Raw genomic sequence first — 14,741 nt, forward strand, 5'->3', positions numbered from 1 at the left:
CATTCAGCTGCGCATGATCTTCCTTTAGATGGTGAGTCTTGGAGATCTGCAACTGGTACACCGCAGACCAACAGTAGCCAGACAGTGACTCGCAAGCGAGACTGAGAGTGATACGACTACAATACTGTATGCTGATGGATTTTAACTCCGCTGCCTGGAGCTGCGCTCCATGCTGCAATTACACTTAAGTGCGAAGGTGCATAGGGCAGCCCACTTCCTCTGTTAGGGGGCCCTAAGCGGCACGTGGGGCTGCCTGGGCGGGTCAATCTCCCCTGAGAGGTCTGTGCGTGCAGCGTTGCATACATCGTGAATCGTGTCCGTATTCGCATTTCGCTCTCAACTCTCACGCCCCTGCAAGTGCCATTTGACGTCTACACGAGTCGCGGCTTGGTTGGCTCTCGCAAAGGCTCTATGGGGCATGGGATCCGGCCGGCCAAGCAGATGTGCTGGATTTCAACTTCCTTGGCTCGCTTGCTTCTTTTTGCAGGCAACCGCGTATCATGATCTTCCACTGTACACAATGGCCTCAAGGGCTTTTGGTCTCCTTCATTTCTACGGCGAGTACTCCGTACTCCGTAGATCATACCTCATTCGTTCGAAAGCGGCTTGGAAATCTCGTGCATGACCCGCCTCGTATGCTAACCGATGGCTCACGAGGACCTGGAAACCCTTGAGCGAAGTAAATAGGTACCCGCCACATCGCGACGCAAAATGTCACTCCAACTATTCCGCAGTATTTGAGCTGCCTCTTATACTAGGACCCTCGTACTCTCGCAGCAGACTATTATCATCTGAAACCCTTGGAGCTATCAGCATGCGTCTTCGGGGAGAAAAGGCACCCATAGCGAAGGCCGAAGCCGTCGGCCCTGCAGTGGTCGAAGCGGCACCCATTGCCGTCAAAGAAGATGGGAAATCTGACAAGCCGGCCACGGCCACTTTCTCAGACTATTGGGTTCGCATTCCTGCCTCACGAAGAGCTTCCCAATGCTCACGACTCACAGAGAGTACTATCCTACCGATCCAGAAGAGATGGGTATGCGCTCCTGGTCAGCTCTGTCTGCGCCCTCGCGTCCGGCGCGGTACGTTGTCACCAACGCCTTGATTTTCGGAGGCTGATCATCTGTGCCAGGTATTCCCGCTGATGAACATTATCTTTGGCCACCTCGCCCAAAACTTCAACGATTATTTCCTCCCAAATTCTACGACGAAGGAGAGTAGCTTCAAAGCAGCTGTGAACAAATTTTCGTGAGTAGCTAGGCTGTCCATGCTTCCACCTCTGACTGGGCGTATCAGGCTCTATTTCTTTCTTCTGTTCATCGGAAGATTTGTTCTGACATACATTTCGACGGTGAGGACTTGGACACCCTGACTCGGCATCAAATCCCACCTGTTGCACGGTTCTGACAGGAACAGTTTGGCTTTCGAATAACCGGCCTTCGTATCTCCGCCAGACTGCGTCTTTCCTACTTCGAATCACTCTTCTCGCAACCGATAGCGGCAGTCGATGAAATCTCTTCTGGGGCGGTCGCAACTACCATCACGGATGCGGCCAACACCATCCAGATGAGCATCTCGGACAAGCTCTACTTTCTTTTCTATGCTATAGCCCTGGTTATCTCGGCCTATACCATTGCCTTTCGCTATTCATGGTCGGTCACGCTTGTGGCGAGCTGTTCGCTGTTGTTCGTTGTCGTGGTCTACAGCATAACTACACCCTTTATTCTCAAAAAACAGACGAGAGTTCTGGAGGCGAACAAGAAGGCGTCTTCGACAGCCGGGGAAGTTTTCGGTTCCATCCGAGCTGTCTTTTCTTTGGGGGCCCAAAAGAACCTGACCAACAAGTATTTCGCCGCGGTGGAGGATGCGCGGAAATGTGGGCTTGCGGTGTCTATCCCATACGGCATCCAACTAGCTCCCATCTTCTTTTCCATGTATGCGAGCTTCGGGCTCGTGTTCTGGTTTGGGATCAAGCAATATCGGGCTGGCCATATCGATAGTATCGGCACACTTGTCACGTAAGTCGTCCGCTCACGGACCCAGGACTCCTTCTCAAGTTTGGCAGGGTCTTCTTTTCCGTGCTCATCGTGGTGATGCTTCTCGGCATCCTCGCTGCCCCGGTGATTGCAATTCAGAAAGCCATCCCTGCCGCAGGTCAATTCTTCTCAACGATTGACGCGCCAAGGATTTCGTACGGGGGACTGTCTGATCCCGACGTCTCGTCTCAAGAGGATATCGAACTCGACGACGTGACATTTGCGTACCCTACTCGGCCTGATGTCCAGGTCTTGAAAGGGTTCACTGCCCGCTTCCTCAAAGGCAAGACGACGGCGCTGGTCGGTCCTTCAGGCTCAGGAAAGAGCACCATCGTGGCGTTGTTGGAACGCTGGTACGAATTGGATCCGACGGATCAAGAGGATGATGTCGGTGCTTCCGATGCCGAAAGGTCAGACGTAGAAAAGGGAAAGAAGCAAAGAAATCGCGGTGAGATCCGCATGGGCATATCTGCCATCCGCAGCATTAATCTTAAATGGTGGAGATCGCAGATTGGCCTTGTTCAACAGGAGCCGTTCCTATTCAACGACACCATCTTCAATAACGTCGCCTTCGGGCTCAACGGAACCCAATGGGAAGAAGCCGATACTTCCAAAAAGCATGACTTGGTGCGGAAAGCCTGCGAGGAAGCTTTTGCGGACGAGTTCATCCGCAAACTCCCCGATGTGAGTGAAGCGTTACGCTGAAACGACCAATGCTGACAAAGGCAGGGGTATGAGACCGAAGTCGGAGAAAGCGGCATCAAACTCAGCGGTGGACAACGGCAACGGCTTGCGATTGCGCGCAGCATCATTCGAGATCCAGCGATCCTGATCTTGGATGAAGCCACCAGCTCCATCGACGTCCGGGGAGAGAGAATCGTGCAAAAGGCCCTGGATCGAGTGTCTCGGGATCGAACAACCATTGTGATAGCCCACAGACTGTCGACCATTCGGAAGGCCGATAACATCATCGTCATGCGCGAGGGGAGGAAGATGGAAGAAGGGACTCATGAACACCTTCTCTCTGTTCCCAACGGGCTTTATGCAGGTCTCGTACACGCACAGCAGCTAGAAGCGGAATCGGCACCGGCCGTACCTAGAGAAGACGAGGTTGCCTTGGATGATCTCGAGCGTAAATTCACCACCAAGTCGGCCGACGGACCTGGAAACGAGACGAAAGTTCAAAAGAAGAGAGGCTTCGCTGCGTCGGTGGGCTGCTTGCTGTACGAACAGCGCAGGTACTGGATGCTCTACACGGTCATCCTGATTGCTGCCATGGCGACCGGCTGTAAGTTCAAGTGGTTCCAAGAAAGAGGCACCACCAGCTGACTATTGCGTCCAGCTGCGGCCTCGCTCCAAAGTTGGTTTTTCGCCAACGTGATGGTAGTGTTCACCTACACTGGTCAGAAGCTAGAAGACCGAGGAAACTTCTGGGCCCTGATGTTCTTCGTACTCAGCCTGGCGCTCGCTCTGACTTACTTCTTGCTTGGCTCCTTCGCGAATCATCTCTCGGTGGTAGGTGCAGAAGCCCGGGCGGTGGTCAGCAATGCTAACATAGGGACAGCTGGTCATGGCCGTGTATCAGCGCGAACATTTCCAAAACCTCTTGCGTTTCCCAGTCTCCTACTTCGATGCCAAGGAGAATGCCACTGGCTCCTTGATGGCCCGCCTGGCCTCGGACTTCAAAATCCTCGGCGAGCTAATTGGCATCAACGGGGTCTTTCCGCTCATCGCACTCTTCAATCTCACCGGCTGCATCATTATTGGTTTCGTCTTCGGCTGGAAGTTGACTTTGGTGATCTTCTGCTCCGCCATGCCGGTTATGCTGGTCTCTTCCTTCATCCGCATCAAATACGAGCTTCAATTTGTGGAGTGGAACTCGAATGTCTTTGCTCAGAGCTCTCAATTTGCAACCGAAGCTGTCGGCGCCTTCCGCACGGTTACATCCTTGACTATGGAAGAGTTCATCCTCAACAAATACTCGACGTTGCTCCAGCGTCAGATCAGAGATGCGACGAGGCAGGGGACGCATGCCTGCCTCATCTTTGCACTTTGTGATACTGTCGATCTTTGTGCCATGGCACTGACCTTCTGGTAAGTCGCCATCACACAAAGACACGCCCATCAGAGCGTACTGATCCCATTCAGGTATGGTGGGCAGCTGCTTGCCTCACGCGAATATGACATCCTCCAGTTCTACCTCATCTACATTGCGATCGTCCAGGGCGCCCAAGGAGCTGGGCCCTTTCTGAGCTTCGCGCCTAACATCGCTCAAGCCACCGCAGCTGCAAACAGAATCTTGGATTCGCGAGTCAGTGGGAACGAGGCAACACTGGCTTCCGTGCCAATATCACTGCCGCAGAGGGAGGAGAAAATGGGCGCAAGGGTGGAGTTGAAAGAAGTCTCCTTCAAGTATCCAACCCGAGACACGCTCATCTATCGTAACCTCGACCTTGTCGTGCAAAGCAGTCAGTTTGTCGCTTTCGTGGGGCCTTCCGGCTGCGGCAAAACGACCATTGTATCGTTGCTTGAGCGCTTCTACGAGCCGGTGTCCGGCACAATCAAATTCGACGATCACGACCTGAAAGACATCGAGTTGACTTCGTATCGCCGGGCTCTGTCTCTCGTCGCCCAAGAACCCAAGCTCTTCGACGGAACCATTCGCGAGAATCTCATCCTCGGCGTTGACGACGAAGACATTCCCGAGGAACGAATCATTCAAGCTTGCAGAGACGCCGAAATCCACGATTTTGTGATTTCTCTCCCCGGGGGCTACGATACCCCATTGGGCATCAACACGCAGACCTCGCTTAGCGGCGGCCAAAAGCAACGTCTTTGTCTCGCGCGCGCCCTCCTCCGCCAGCCGTCCCTCCTGCTCCTCGATGAGGCAACTTCGAGTCTGGATTCACAATCGGAGAAGCTGGTGCAAGCAGCCATTGAGAAGCTCGTTGCTCAGCGAAGTATGACTGTCATCGCAGTTGCTCACCGGCTGGCCACGATTCAGAAGGCCGACGTCATTTTCGTGTTCGGTGAGAGCGAAGCCGGCAGAGGGTCAAGAATCCTGGAGAAAGGCACGCACAGCGAGCTGTTGGGAAGGAGAGGAGCGTACTGGTCCATGTGTCAAGAACAGGCACTTGACCGGTAGATGTCGTTCCTGATCGTTTTGTTGGCGCATTGGATTCAATCCCCGATCATGAGATGCTTGAATCCAGGAGTTCCTGACGGTATGTGTGTGAGCGGAAGGGAAGGGGAAGGATTGTACAGCACCGCCTCCCACCTCGTTCGTCGTTGTATGATTAGCGCTCTGCTCGTTCTACCGCATCAAGGGGATACACAGTCGATGAATTGTAACTTGACTTGCACTTTGCCTGCCGCAACGCACAAATGTGTGTGTGTGTGTGTCTCTCTCTCTCTCTCTCTCTCTGACTGAACTCGGTTCCGCGTCTTGCACAGTATCCCTCATAAGTAGAAACATACCCCGTACGGAGTGTAGCATGGTTGTAGGCGAACTAGGTGTAACCTGAGTGCCAGAGAGGAGGGACCAGCAGCAAGTGTAGAGAGCAAGTAGAGTCGCAAGCAAGTAGGAAGCAGACAACAGGTACCCGGTACAAAGTCACAAGTTACATGTATTAGGTCACATGAGCAGTACAGTAGCAGGTAATAGGTACCCTGTACCAGGTAGGAGGTAGGGAGGTAGCGAGCAGTACAGTAGTCCACGGCTTAGGGTAGGGCCAGAGGTACTCCGTACATACATAGTGGTGGCTTTCGACCCTAACTGTAAACTGTGCGTAGGGTTTCAAGCCACATGCTGCCTTTCCTACCAGGAATCCAACGGTTGTGATGAAAGCCCCCCAAACAGGTCACAGATAATCCACAAGTACTGTAAACCTGCGGCTTGATTATCTTCCTGTAAAGTCAAGATTGCTCACTCTAGTGTTCAGGCAGTTACCCGCGATCTACCGTCTATGTCTCCCATGTACTCCGTACAAATCACCCGTATATCCTGTAGCGCCAATAGAGCGACGATCTACTGGTTAATGTATGTAGTTGAGCCGTCGGGTCTGGAACCTCGCTTGTCAGTCGCACCTCTACTGAGTACTCACGCACGTGGTCTCCTTCCCTCTCCGTCCGTTCTCCGTATCTGCATCTGCATCTGCATTTCATCTTCATGTCCATGTCCACGTTGGGTGCCTGGCCTACACCGGTAAGAGGAAGGCGATGAGGGTGGTGGAACGTTTTACCGGGGAACCTTCGGGTACGGGTCGGGAGACGTTGGGTTAGCGAGGTTAGGCGCGCTCGCAGGCTAGCGCATGTCGGGGGATGCGTGGGAGGGGCACAGTCCGAATCGGGGCCCGCTTCAGAGTTGAGACATGGCTGGGTTGGAAGCTGGTCTTAACGTCTTGGTTGACCACGCGGGATGTACCCAGCATAGGAATTTGCCGATCTCCTGGATCTAGATTCGTCCCCGAACAATGGCAATTGTGAGCGGAAGGTGCTGAAGCGTTCTCTCGATTTCGCCATCTAGACCGAACACGAGAATTCGGCATGTATCCGAAGATGGACCGAGGATGTCGCCGAGGGTGCAATTTCCTTAGCAGTTAGCGGGCTTGGAATAGGCCGGCTGTGTCGACACCGTGCCTCGGGAGCAACAGGTGCTTTTTGGAAGCAAGTCCTGAGATCAAGACGTAGCGGGGCGTTCCGTTCTCGATTGGGACTTCGGAATCGATGCTCTTGGCTGTGCTTGGCTTTTTGAGGGGCGGCTCGCTGGCTCGCTGGCTGTACTAGGTACGGGTCGACAATTCAGGCCGTAGCTGGACACCCCCAGGCCCCAGGCACATGCATCAGCTATGTATGAAGTGGGAGTGGTGGACCTCTCAGTCGCTCTTCTCTCACAGATGCGTGTCATCGAAAGTACGGCGGCGGTGGGGTCCTCGCTGAGGCGCGCTGGGGTCGTGCCTGCAAGGGTGTTTGCCCTAACGGACCGAGCAGCTCAAAGAGGGCGTCTTCCTCGTCAGTCTCCGAGGCAGACTCTGAATAGTCAAGGAATGCTTCACCGAGGAGTGCATCATCTGCTTTGGAACCAAAGGAAGAAACCGCCAATGGTAGGCTGACGTTGACGCTGTAGTTGGGCGCGCCCTGCACGCCACGAAACTGCAGAGACAACTGCAGCGTGTATGTCCTTGACAGATACATCCAGTCGAGCGAGGGCTGGGAGACAGCATCTGGGACGGACAATTCGAGTTGTGATGTTGCGATGAATGGGGTCGTGGGCCTGTGTTTGATCGATTTGACCTCGCTGTTGTCGTATTGCGGCAACGGACGGAACAATATGGTTGATTTCTGGGTCGATGCCGTCGAGGTCTTGCGCACAATCTCGTTGGGCGGTATTCTGCTGGAGAATTTGCAACTGGCTCGGGTCGAGAAGCGTGTGGTCACCAGCCACTTCACTTCCACGGCGCAAGTCATGGATTGGCGGGAATGCACAGGAAAAGCGTGCGATGCGTTCATGGCCACAGCCAGGGGCAGCGTAACGCATCGCTTTCCCGTAGCATGGTCGCGTTCCACTACTATTGCCGAGTCGGATAGAGTGAGCGAGAGATCGGGACATTTCTGGAACCGACATCGGGTGAACAGGTCGGGTTTGGCGCGGATGGTCAAGGGGGTGGCTCTCGTCAGCGACGCTCGTAGCCGCGGATAGAGCGATCGGATCTGAATGTGTTGATGCAGAAACCCAACCTGCGTCCCGGCGCGGCGAAACTTGGCCTCGATCCAGTAGGAAACCTCACATTCACCTGGGATGGAACAACTTTGGTTCAGGGGATGATTCTGGTTCAAGTCGACGGCGCCCTTGAATGTCCCGGACAAGGGGAGCGGACGATACGTGCCGTCGCTGGCCGACGTACTAGTAGGCAATTCGAAATAGAAGTCCACGTGCCGACCGCTCTGACTGTCGTCTGCCCTCGTGGGAGATGTCGACTCGAACTCTGAAGGTGTCTTTATATCGGTCAGGGTGATCACGTCTTCGAGGACCCTTTTGTACCCGACACTGGACATGATGATACCTGTCGATGCACGGCGTAAGCTCTCCTCTTCTTAAGAGACTAGTGGTGTCTTCACATACCTCTCAGGCATAGTTGCACGGTGTCAAATGCATGACGAGTGATTGAATCGTCGAGAACAGAAAGTCGACCGTTGATTCGAAACGGTGCACTGTAAGGACTGGAAGAATTGCCGTTGCCGCTAACTAAAGGGGTGGCAGCCTTGTCTGCGACGGTTTCTGCCACTTGTAGACGGGCGTAGATCCTGTTCGTCCCCATCGCGATGGACAGGATTTCTCCAGCAGGTAGACGTACTCCACAACGCAGGGAGCATCGTGGAGTTCGCCAGAGTATATAGGGACTCTGCGTACACTTGGAAGGGGAAGACGGCCGCCAGCCTCAAGTGGGTGGGTCCTGCTGCAGTATCATGGTAGACTTCCCTTCTTGGTATTCGAGCTAACGGGTCGAGACTCGGGCTTGGTAGTCGAGGGTTGTGTGGGCTTATCGCAGAGCCAAACCGGGCAGTGAGCTGGCTTCCGAAGCCCCACGTGCCACGCAGCTGGGTCATTCCGTTCAGGGTCCAAGTGTGCGACGGCGCCGGAATGCGTTTAACGAGATAAAGAGCAAGATCCTTGGCCTAGATGTTGGAGGTCGCGTCCGGGATAAGCGAGGGCTGATGGCCGGAGTAACCCGCTTTGTTTTGGACAGGAGTGCTTTCTGCCAGGGTCCGGAAGTATGTATGATTGGTATCCTCCGTGAATAGATCTACTGCAGCGTTTGCGAGCCTCGCATGGCGACCTGAGATTGCGACCATGGGCCTGCGGTCAGCATATGCGGCCTTGACCACTTGCTGGATTAGTCGCATGGAGCAATCTATGTGCACTTTTGCAGACCATCATTGACGGTGACAGTAGCAGATTAGCGCCACGCGACACCATCAGCTAGCCACGGATTGGTGCTACCCGACCATTGTCGTGACCAATGTGAAGTGAACGACCTCGGAACAATCAGGTCAGGAGTCAGCGTCGAACGATTCAGCCAGCGTCTGGAGCGCGAAGTCCCTCTGCTGAGCCACCAGTCGAGAGCGCGGGATGCAGTGGTGAATTCGATGGGTCGGGCTTACAAGAAGAGAAGGAGTTGGCAAAAGTCGGGGTGGCAGAAGCCGCTCCTTGCCTTGGATAAGCTCGAGTCATTGGTTCAGGAAGGCGGTGCGATGTCTCAGTGCCTGGGGAGGGGAGACCACTGCTCTTTCTCGGTTAGCCCCTCGACAACAGCAGGAGGCCGTCTTCGTTCCCCGCCGATGCTTCTCCAGTGTGCTATACCAGCTAGGAAATCAAGTCCCAGGGACTAGTGCCGTTGCCAGCGTGAGAGCCATCACATCGTCTCCGGCCAGACATTCTTCCACCAAACACCTCGGCCAACTTGCGATGAGCCAAGTCGATGAAATCCCCTAGCGTTGTGGTGTCGGAAAGTCTACGTGCCCTCCTTCTCCAAGAATCTTGGGCCGTGGGGTCGCTGCTTGCTTGGTCTTGATCCTTCGTGGGGTATGGAGTAATATGAGTAAGAAGCGTGAATCTCCAGTTTGCGCGAGGCTGTTGTCCCCAACGAAGAGATCCTGTGAGGCTGTAGTGAGTAAGTATCGAGATGCGTGTCAATGTGGCGTCTCGAAAGAAGATGGCTTATGTTTTGTCAAGATTAATGCAATGGAAGCATCACCAGGATCTCACTCCTCAACCCACTCGTGCCTTGGTGGCAGCAAAATGCACTGCCGAGTCACATGCTTCACCGCAAAGATACGGTGCGTCGCTATCCACTTATAGCACTTTTGACTCCACGGGATTCTTCCGACCACGAGGCCAAACACAACTTGGCGATTGTGCATTTTTAGTCAGCTCGAGTTTCGTCAGCAATCATCTGGCAATCCAGGTGAAAAGCTCACCCTCTACCGTGTACTAACTACTGCTGCTTCCCTGGTGTCTCTTGCGGGCTTTAGCTTCGACCTTCCCCGCCTACGATGTGTCCGCAACAAGCATAGCCTGCAGCAGTAAGATACCGTGGGCAGAATCAAACCTCATTCACTCACCACTCACCGGTCTGTCGACCAAAACAGCACCACGATTTGTCAATTCAATGATTGTGCATTCCGGCCGCCGGGCTACTGAGCTCGTATGACGCCCAACATGGCAGAGGAAGATGCGCATTCTCCGCTACTCGAGCCGCGACGAGCGTGCCAGGAGTGCAACCGCAAGAAAACAAAATGTGACATGCGTCGCCCCGTCTGCGGGCTCTGCTTACGAACCGGCAATTCTTGCACGTTCCCCTCGAAAAGGAAGAAGCCAACTCAGCGCAAGCCGCAAATGAAGGCCCAGTCGCGGAAGATCAGCGACAGCATCTCGAGACTAGTGCAGGTGCTCGAAGCAGCCTCTCGAGCTGGAGAGAGCTCCGGTGGCCCGGACGGCTGTCGCGAGATTCCCCAGATCCTGCTACGGGATTCTCTCAGAAGCCTTCTCGCCGAGATCAAAGAGACTGATCAGCAAAGTGCAGACAACCCCGACAAAGCAGCGGATCAGCGAAACCATAGCGGGGCATCGGACGCAGATGACGCCGAAGACGAAAGCCATGAAGCGAACGAGCGAGAATACCAGCAGGTACCTGCCCGCAGCTCAACCGAACCAAGTACGAAAGTACCAACGCCAACAATGACCAGTGCATCTGAAAGCAGGATAACTTGCTCGGTCGCCGTTGACTTGCTCAATCTATTCTTCGACAAAGTCCAGGCATGGGTGCCAATCCTCCATAGACCGCGTTTCCAAGCCAAGTACGAACGGCAATTACTGGTCGACGGGGATGTCATGCAGGGTTTGTCGGTGGACGAGTCGCTTCTGTTCTACAGCATGTTTGCCATGTCCGCCAGATTTTCTACCCACCCACGATTTGCCGGCGTGCCGCCGAACAAGCGAGGATATGAATTTGCCCATCTAGCGAGAGAGTACTACTCCAAAGCTCGATCTCTGCGGAATCCGTCCTTGACCTACCTGCAGGGCTGCATCCTGCTCGCGAACTGTAAGTTGTTCACCTGTGTTGCGAAGACCAGATACGTGCCTGGTAGAGACCGGTTCTCTACTCTCTCCGTTTCCTACGCCTTGGTTTTCCAGTTGTGCCTGCAAAGGGATTCGTTTAACATCTTCCAGACTTCTACACGTCGGGCCCGACCCATCAGGGCTGGATCCTTATCGGTGTCTGCGTGAGGCTAGCATATGACTTGGGTCTTTCAGAAGTGGACGACGAGGACTTGAGGCCGCCCGCACCAATTGGACATGTAGAAAAGGAGGAAATGAGGCGTGCCTGGTGGGCCGTATGGGAGCTCGATACTTTTGCCTCGACGGTCTCCCGGAATCCATATTCCATTGATCGCAAGAGAATGGCGGTTTCGTTGCCCATCTCCGATGAGGCGTGGTTTGCTGAAGTCGACGTCCCGTCGGCGCAACTCAACATGCTTCCCGGTCAATCGTGGAGGTCACTCCGAGGCTGCAGCAACCAAGACGAAAGGGCATGGTTTCTCGTCGCCAACCATTTCATGGCCACTGTTCACGACCGTCTACACCAGAAGCAGGATATATCACCAGACGAGAAGTTGACTTTGGAGAACGAGATATGCTGTTTCAAGCTGGCGCTTCCCTCCTCGCTGCGTCTCGACGCGGAGACGCTGGCATTCACGCCCGCGACATTTGCTCGGTGTAACTGGGTTATCGGCACGCACCTCATGTTGATGGCCGCATCATTCATGGTCTCTGGGATTTCAAGTGCTGAGCCCGATGATCGCAGTGTGTCGAGTGTCGGAGCGGGGCTATCGTCACCACTCCGGCAACGTGCCATTGACTTGTCAAGGATTATCAGCCTCTGGGACTCGAGATATATAGCCGCGGCACATCCCTTCTTCACCTGCATGATGCTCCCGCCATATTATGTCGACGGCGATATTTTGAGGACCCAACCCCTCATTGCCTCTAGCCACGACCTAGGAAAGCTTGTTCTGGCACATTTTAGTGAGAGGTGGAAGCTGGGATCGGTTGTCTCAGGTATGGCCATCTAAGGTGAGCTAAGGTCATGCTAACAATATCTTAGAACTTGCCAGGATGGTAGAGAGAGGAGGCACGTTGAATGCCGAAGAGAGGCAGCTAGCGAAACGATACGCGGTCTTCTTCCGCATGCCACGTCTGGGTGGCAATACTCCGCCTGACCTCAATAGGCGGGATGGGAACAGCTCGATTGTCAGCGACCATGCATCATACTCAGGTCCACCCGAGGTACCACAGCAACAGCCACCACCAATGCAGGAAAGCTACTCGGCACCGGTTGACACGTCTACACTCGGGGAGCTTACGGAGTACGATCCCTCGATGTTTGACCCTCAGAACTTCCCACAACTACCGCAGGAATTCTACGATGGGAGCAATGATATTGACTTTGGGTTCTCGGATTTCTTCGGTGGCTACAAAGGTAGCTTGGGATATCTGCCTACCTGAGCCATGTTCGACAACATACATCGACTCCCAAGAGCCTTTTACGGGGCATGCTAAAGCCTGACCGGTATGCACACATGTGGATGCTCTGGACGAGTCACGGCCTGGTACTGGATATGCAAGCCATGAATATCCGCGTCACGTGGTCGGCCCCCGGGCAACACCGTGCTTGACCGTCCCTGAACCTGTGGGATCCTCTAAGATCCAAGATAGGCATCCCGCTGCGAAATCAAACAGCGGGACCGCAAGAGCGTCCCCAGGCTCCTCAATCCGGACCGAGCTGATGTTATATGGCTGTCTTGGTCAAAGTTCCGTGCCCAGGGCTTCGTCATACCTCCAGCGAAGGTTCGCCTCAAACCATACAACCAGTGGCCGATACCACGTACACCAGTCCTGCACGACAGCCATCTCAAACAGTTCACCGGTACCAAAAATGGCGATAAAGCAGGTTCGAGTTGTTCGGCTCGCGCATGTGGTGTACCAGCATCCGGATCTGGAACGAGCATTGTCCTTTCTCCTTGATTTCGGCTTTGTGGAAGAGCATCGTACGCCGGAACGAATCTACCTCCGCGGGTATGGTATTCAACCATACATATACGTTGCGGAGGAATCGCCAGATGCGAAGCGACATTTCAAGGGGGCATACTGGGTTGTTGATACTCTAGCAGATTTGGAAGCAGCTGCGGCTCACCCCAGTGCTTCTGCGGTGAAAGATAGCGACGCACCAGGCGGTGGAAAGGTTGTCACTGTTGAGGATCCCAACGGCTTTCCTGTCGGCTTTGTCTTTGGCCAGAAGCTCAGAGAGAGTGACGGGCCTGCGCCACCTTTGGAGAAGACCGATCCCATTCCTAATTTTGCACTTGAGAAGCCCAGAAAAGGGACATTTCGACGCTTCAAGACTGGGCCATCCGCCGTTCACAAGCTCGGCCATTATGGGTTTATCGTCCCCGCCAGCAAATTCGATAGCACGCTTTCCTTCTACCAAAGTCTAATCAATATCAAACCCACGGACGCGGTGTTCAATCCCGGCACTGGAAAAGACGAGACATGTTTCTGTCACATAGACCTCGGGCCGGAGTATACAGACCACCACGTAAGTCTGATGCTAGTCCTCCGGGATCGCCGAATAACACAATCCACAGAGCTTCTTCTTGGCCGCGGCCCCAGAAGGACGACCACCAGTCGTCCATCACTCGAGCTACGAAGTTAATGACTTCGACACGCAGACGCTCGGCCATGACTGGCTCCGATCCAAAGGATGGACCAACTGCTGGGGGATTGGCCGACACGTCCTCGGAAGTCAGATCTTTGACTACTGGTAAGTTCACCGTCTCAGCCGTTCCGTTAGGATCATTCTGCTGAAACCTATCTGCTTGCTAGGTTCGACGGTTCAGGGAATATCGTGGAGCATTATTCCGACAGTGATTTGGTCAACGAAGACACACCGTTTGGCCGAGAGCCCGCCGCACCGGATTCTCTACATGTCTGGGGTCCGAATATCCCTTTGGCATTCTTGTCTGGGAAGATCGAAGACGCAGGCAGGGAGCTGCCGGTGCCCCCAGACGCACTGGAGGCGACGCCAGCCCAGTATGATTTGCCGGCAGTAGCTGTTTGATCAGACTTGGCGGCATGAGTGCAGGGGATCAACTCGAACACGGTCGTTAGTACGTATGATACTCGAACATGTAGATGTATCCGTCAGTGATATCGAACATCCTCCTACTCCTGCCTTTACAGGGATTTCTGCCATCTGCCTCTTCCGCTGGTATTGAACGATGGATTAGGTAAGAATCCCGTAAGGCATGCGCAAGGTGCGTCTCATTCTGTCCAGGATGTCAGCAATACAAGGGCATCTATCCCTAGGTGCTCCCCGCGGTTCCCCTTCCTTTTCCCGGCGGCATTCCAGCGGCCAGGCACGGCCTTGAAGGACACCGCCCCGACAAGCACAAGCGCACCATGTGGACCCCGGGGTAGCCCGCACTTCGGATCAGCATCGAACCCTTTTCCCGCGCCGATAGCACGGGGACGTCGGCCGAAAGATGCATCACGAGATACTAGGTAAGCGGCGGGGTTGGGCGATACGCACTAACTTGCGGAGCTGCGACCGTTAGCTAGCTGGATGCTCGGTGATCTGACCTCGCAATTTC

The 14,741-nt window shown here is 54.3% G+C and overlaps 4 protein-coding genes across 4 annotated transcripts; 3 read left to right on the forward strand and 1 right to left on the reverse strand.

Moving 5' to 3' along the window:
- Positions 1–814: 814 nt before the first annotated feature.
- A1O7_04186 (uncharacterized protein) lies at positions 815–5,178 on the forward strand (the record flags this gene model as incomplete). Its single annotated transcript, XM_007758200.1, has 10 exons — positions 815–952; positions 1,002–1,079; positions 1,130–1,245; positions 1,294–1,348; positions 1,414–2,015; positions 2,063–2,717; positions 2,763–3,321; positions 3,376–3,548; positions 3,598–4,127; positions 4,182–5,178. The coding sequence occupies 10 exons, from the start codon at positions 815–817 to the stop codon at positions 5,176–5,178; spliced, it is 3,903 nt and encodes a 1,300-aa protein (XP_007756390.1).
- Positions 5,179–6,935: 1,757 nt separating this feature from the next.
- Positions 6,936–8,087, reverse strand: A1O7_04187 (uncharacterized protein; the record flags this gene model as incomplete). Its single annotated transcript, XM_007758201.1, has 1 exon — positions 6,936–8,087. One exon carries the CDS (start codon positions 8,085–8,087, stop codon positions 6,936–6,938), a length of 1,152 nt encoding a protein of 383 aa, XP_007756391.1.
- A 2,164-nt stretch (positions 8,088–10,251) lies between these two features.
- On the forward strand, positions 10,252–12,164 carry A1O7_04188 (uncharacterized protein; the record flags this gene model as incomplete). Its single annotated transcript, XM_007758202.1, has 2 exons — positions 10,252–11,134; positions 11,263–12,164. The coding sequence occupies 2 exons, from the start codon at positions 10,252–10,254 to the stop codon at positions 12,162–12,164; spliced, it is 1,785 nt and encodes a 594-aa protein (XP_007756392.1).
- Positions 12,165–13,027: 863 nt separating this feature from the next.
- Positions 13,028–14,209, forward strand: A1O7_04189 (uncharacterized protein; the record flags this gene model as incomplete). Its single annotated transcript, XM_007758203.1, has 3 exons — positions 13,028–13,687; positions 13,737–13,912; positions 13,975–14,209. The coding sequence occupies 3 exons, from the start codon at positions 13,028–13,030 to the stop codon at positions 14,207–14,209; spliced, it is 1,071 nt and encodes a 356-aa protein (XP_007756393.1).
- Positions 14,210–14,741: the final 532 nt, after the last annotated feature.

This window comes from Cladophialophora yegresii, assembly GCF_000585515.1.
Source record: "Cladophialophora yegresii CBS 114405 chromosome Unknown aczIN-supercont1.3, whole genome shotgun sequence".
Taxonomy (NCBI): Eukaryota; Fungi; Ascomycota; class Eurotiomycetes; order Chaetothyriales; family Herpotrichiellaceae; genus Cladophialophora; species Cladophialophora yegresii.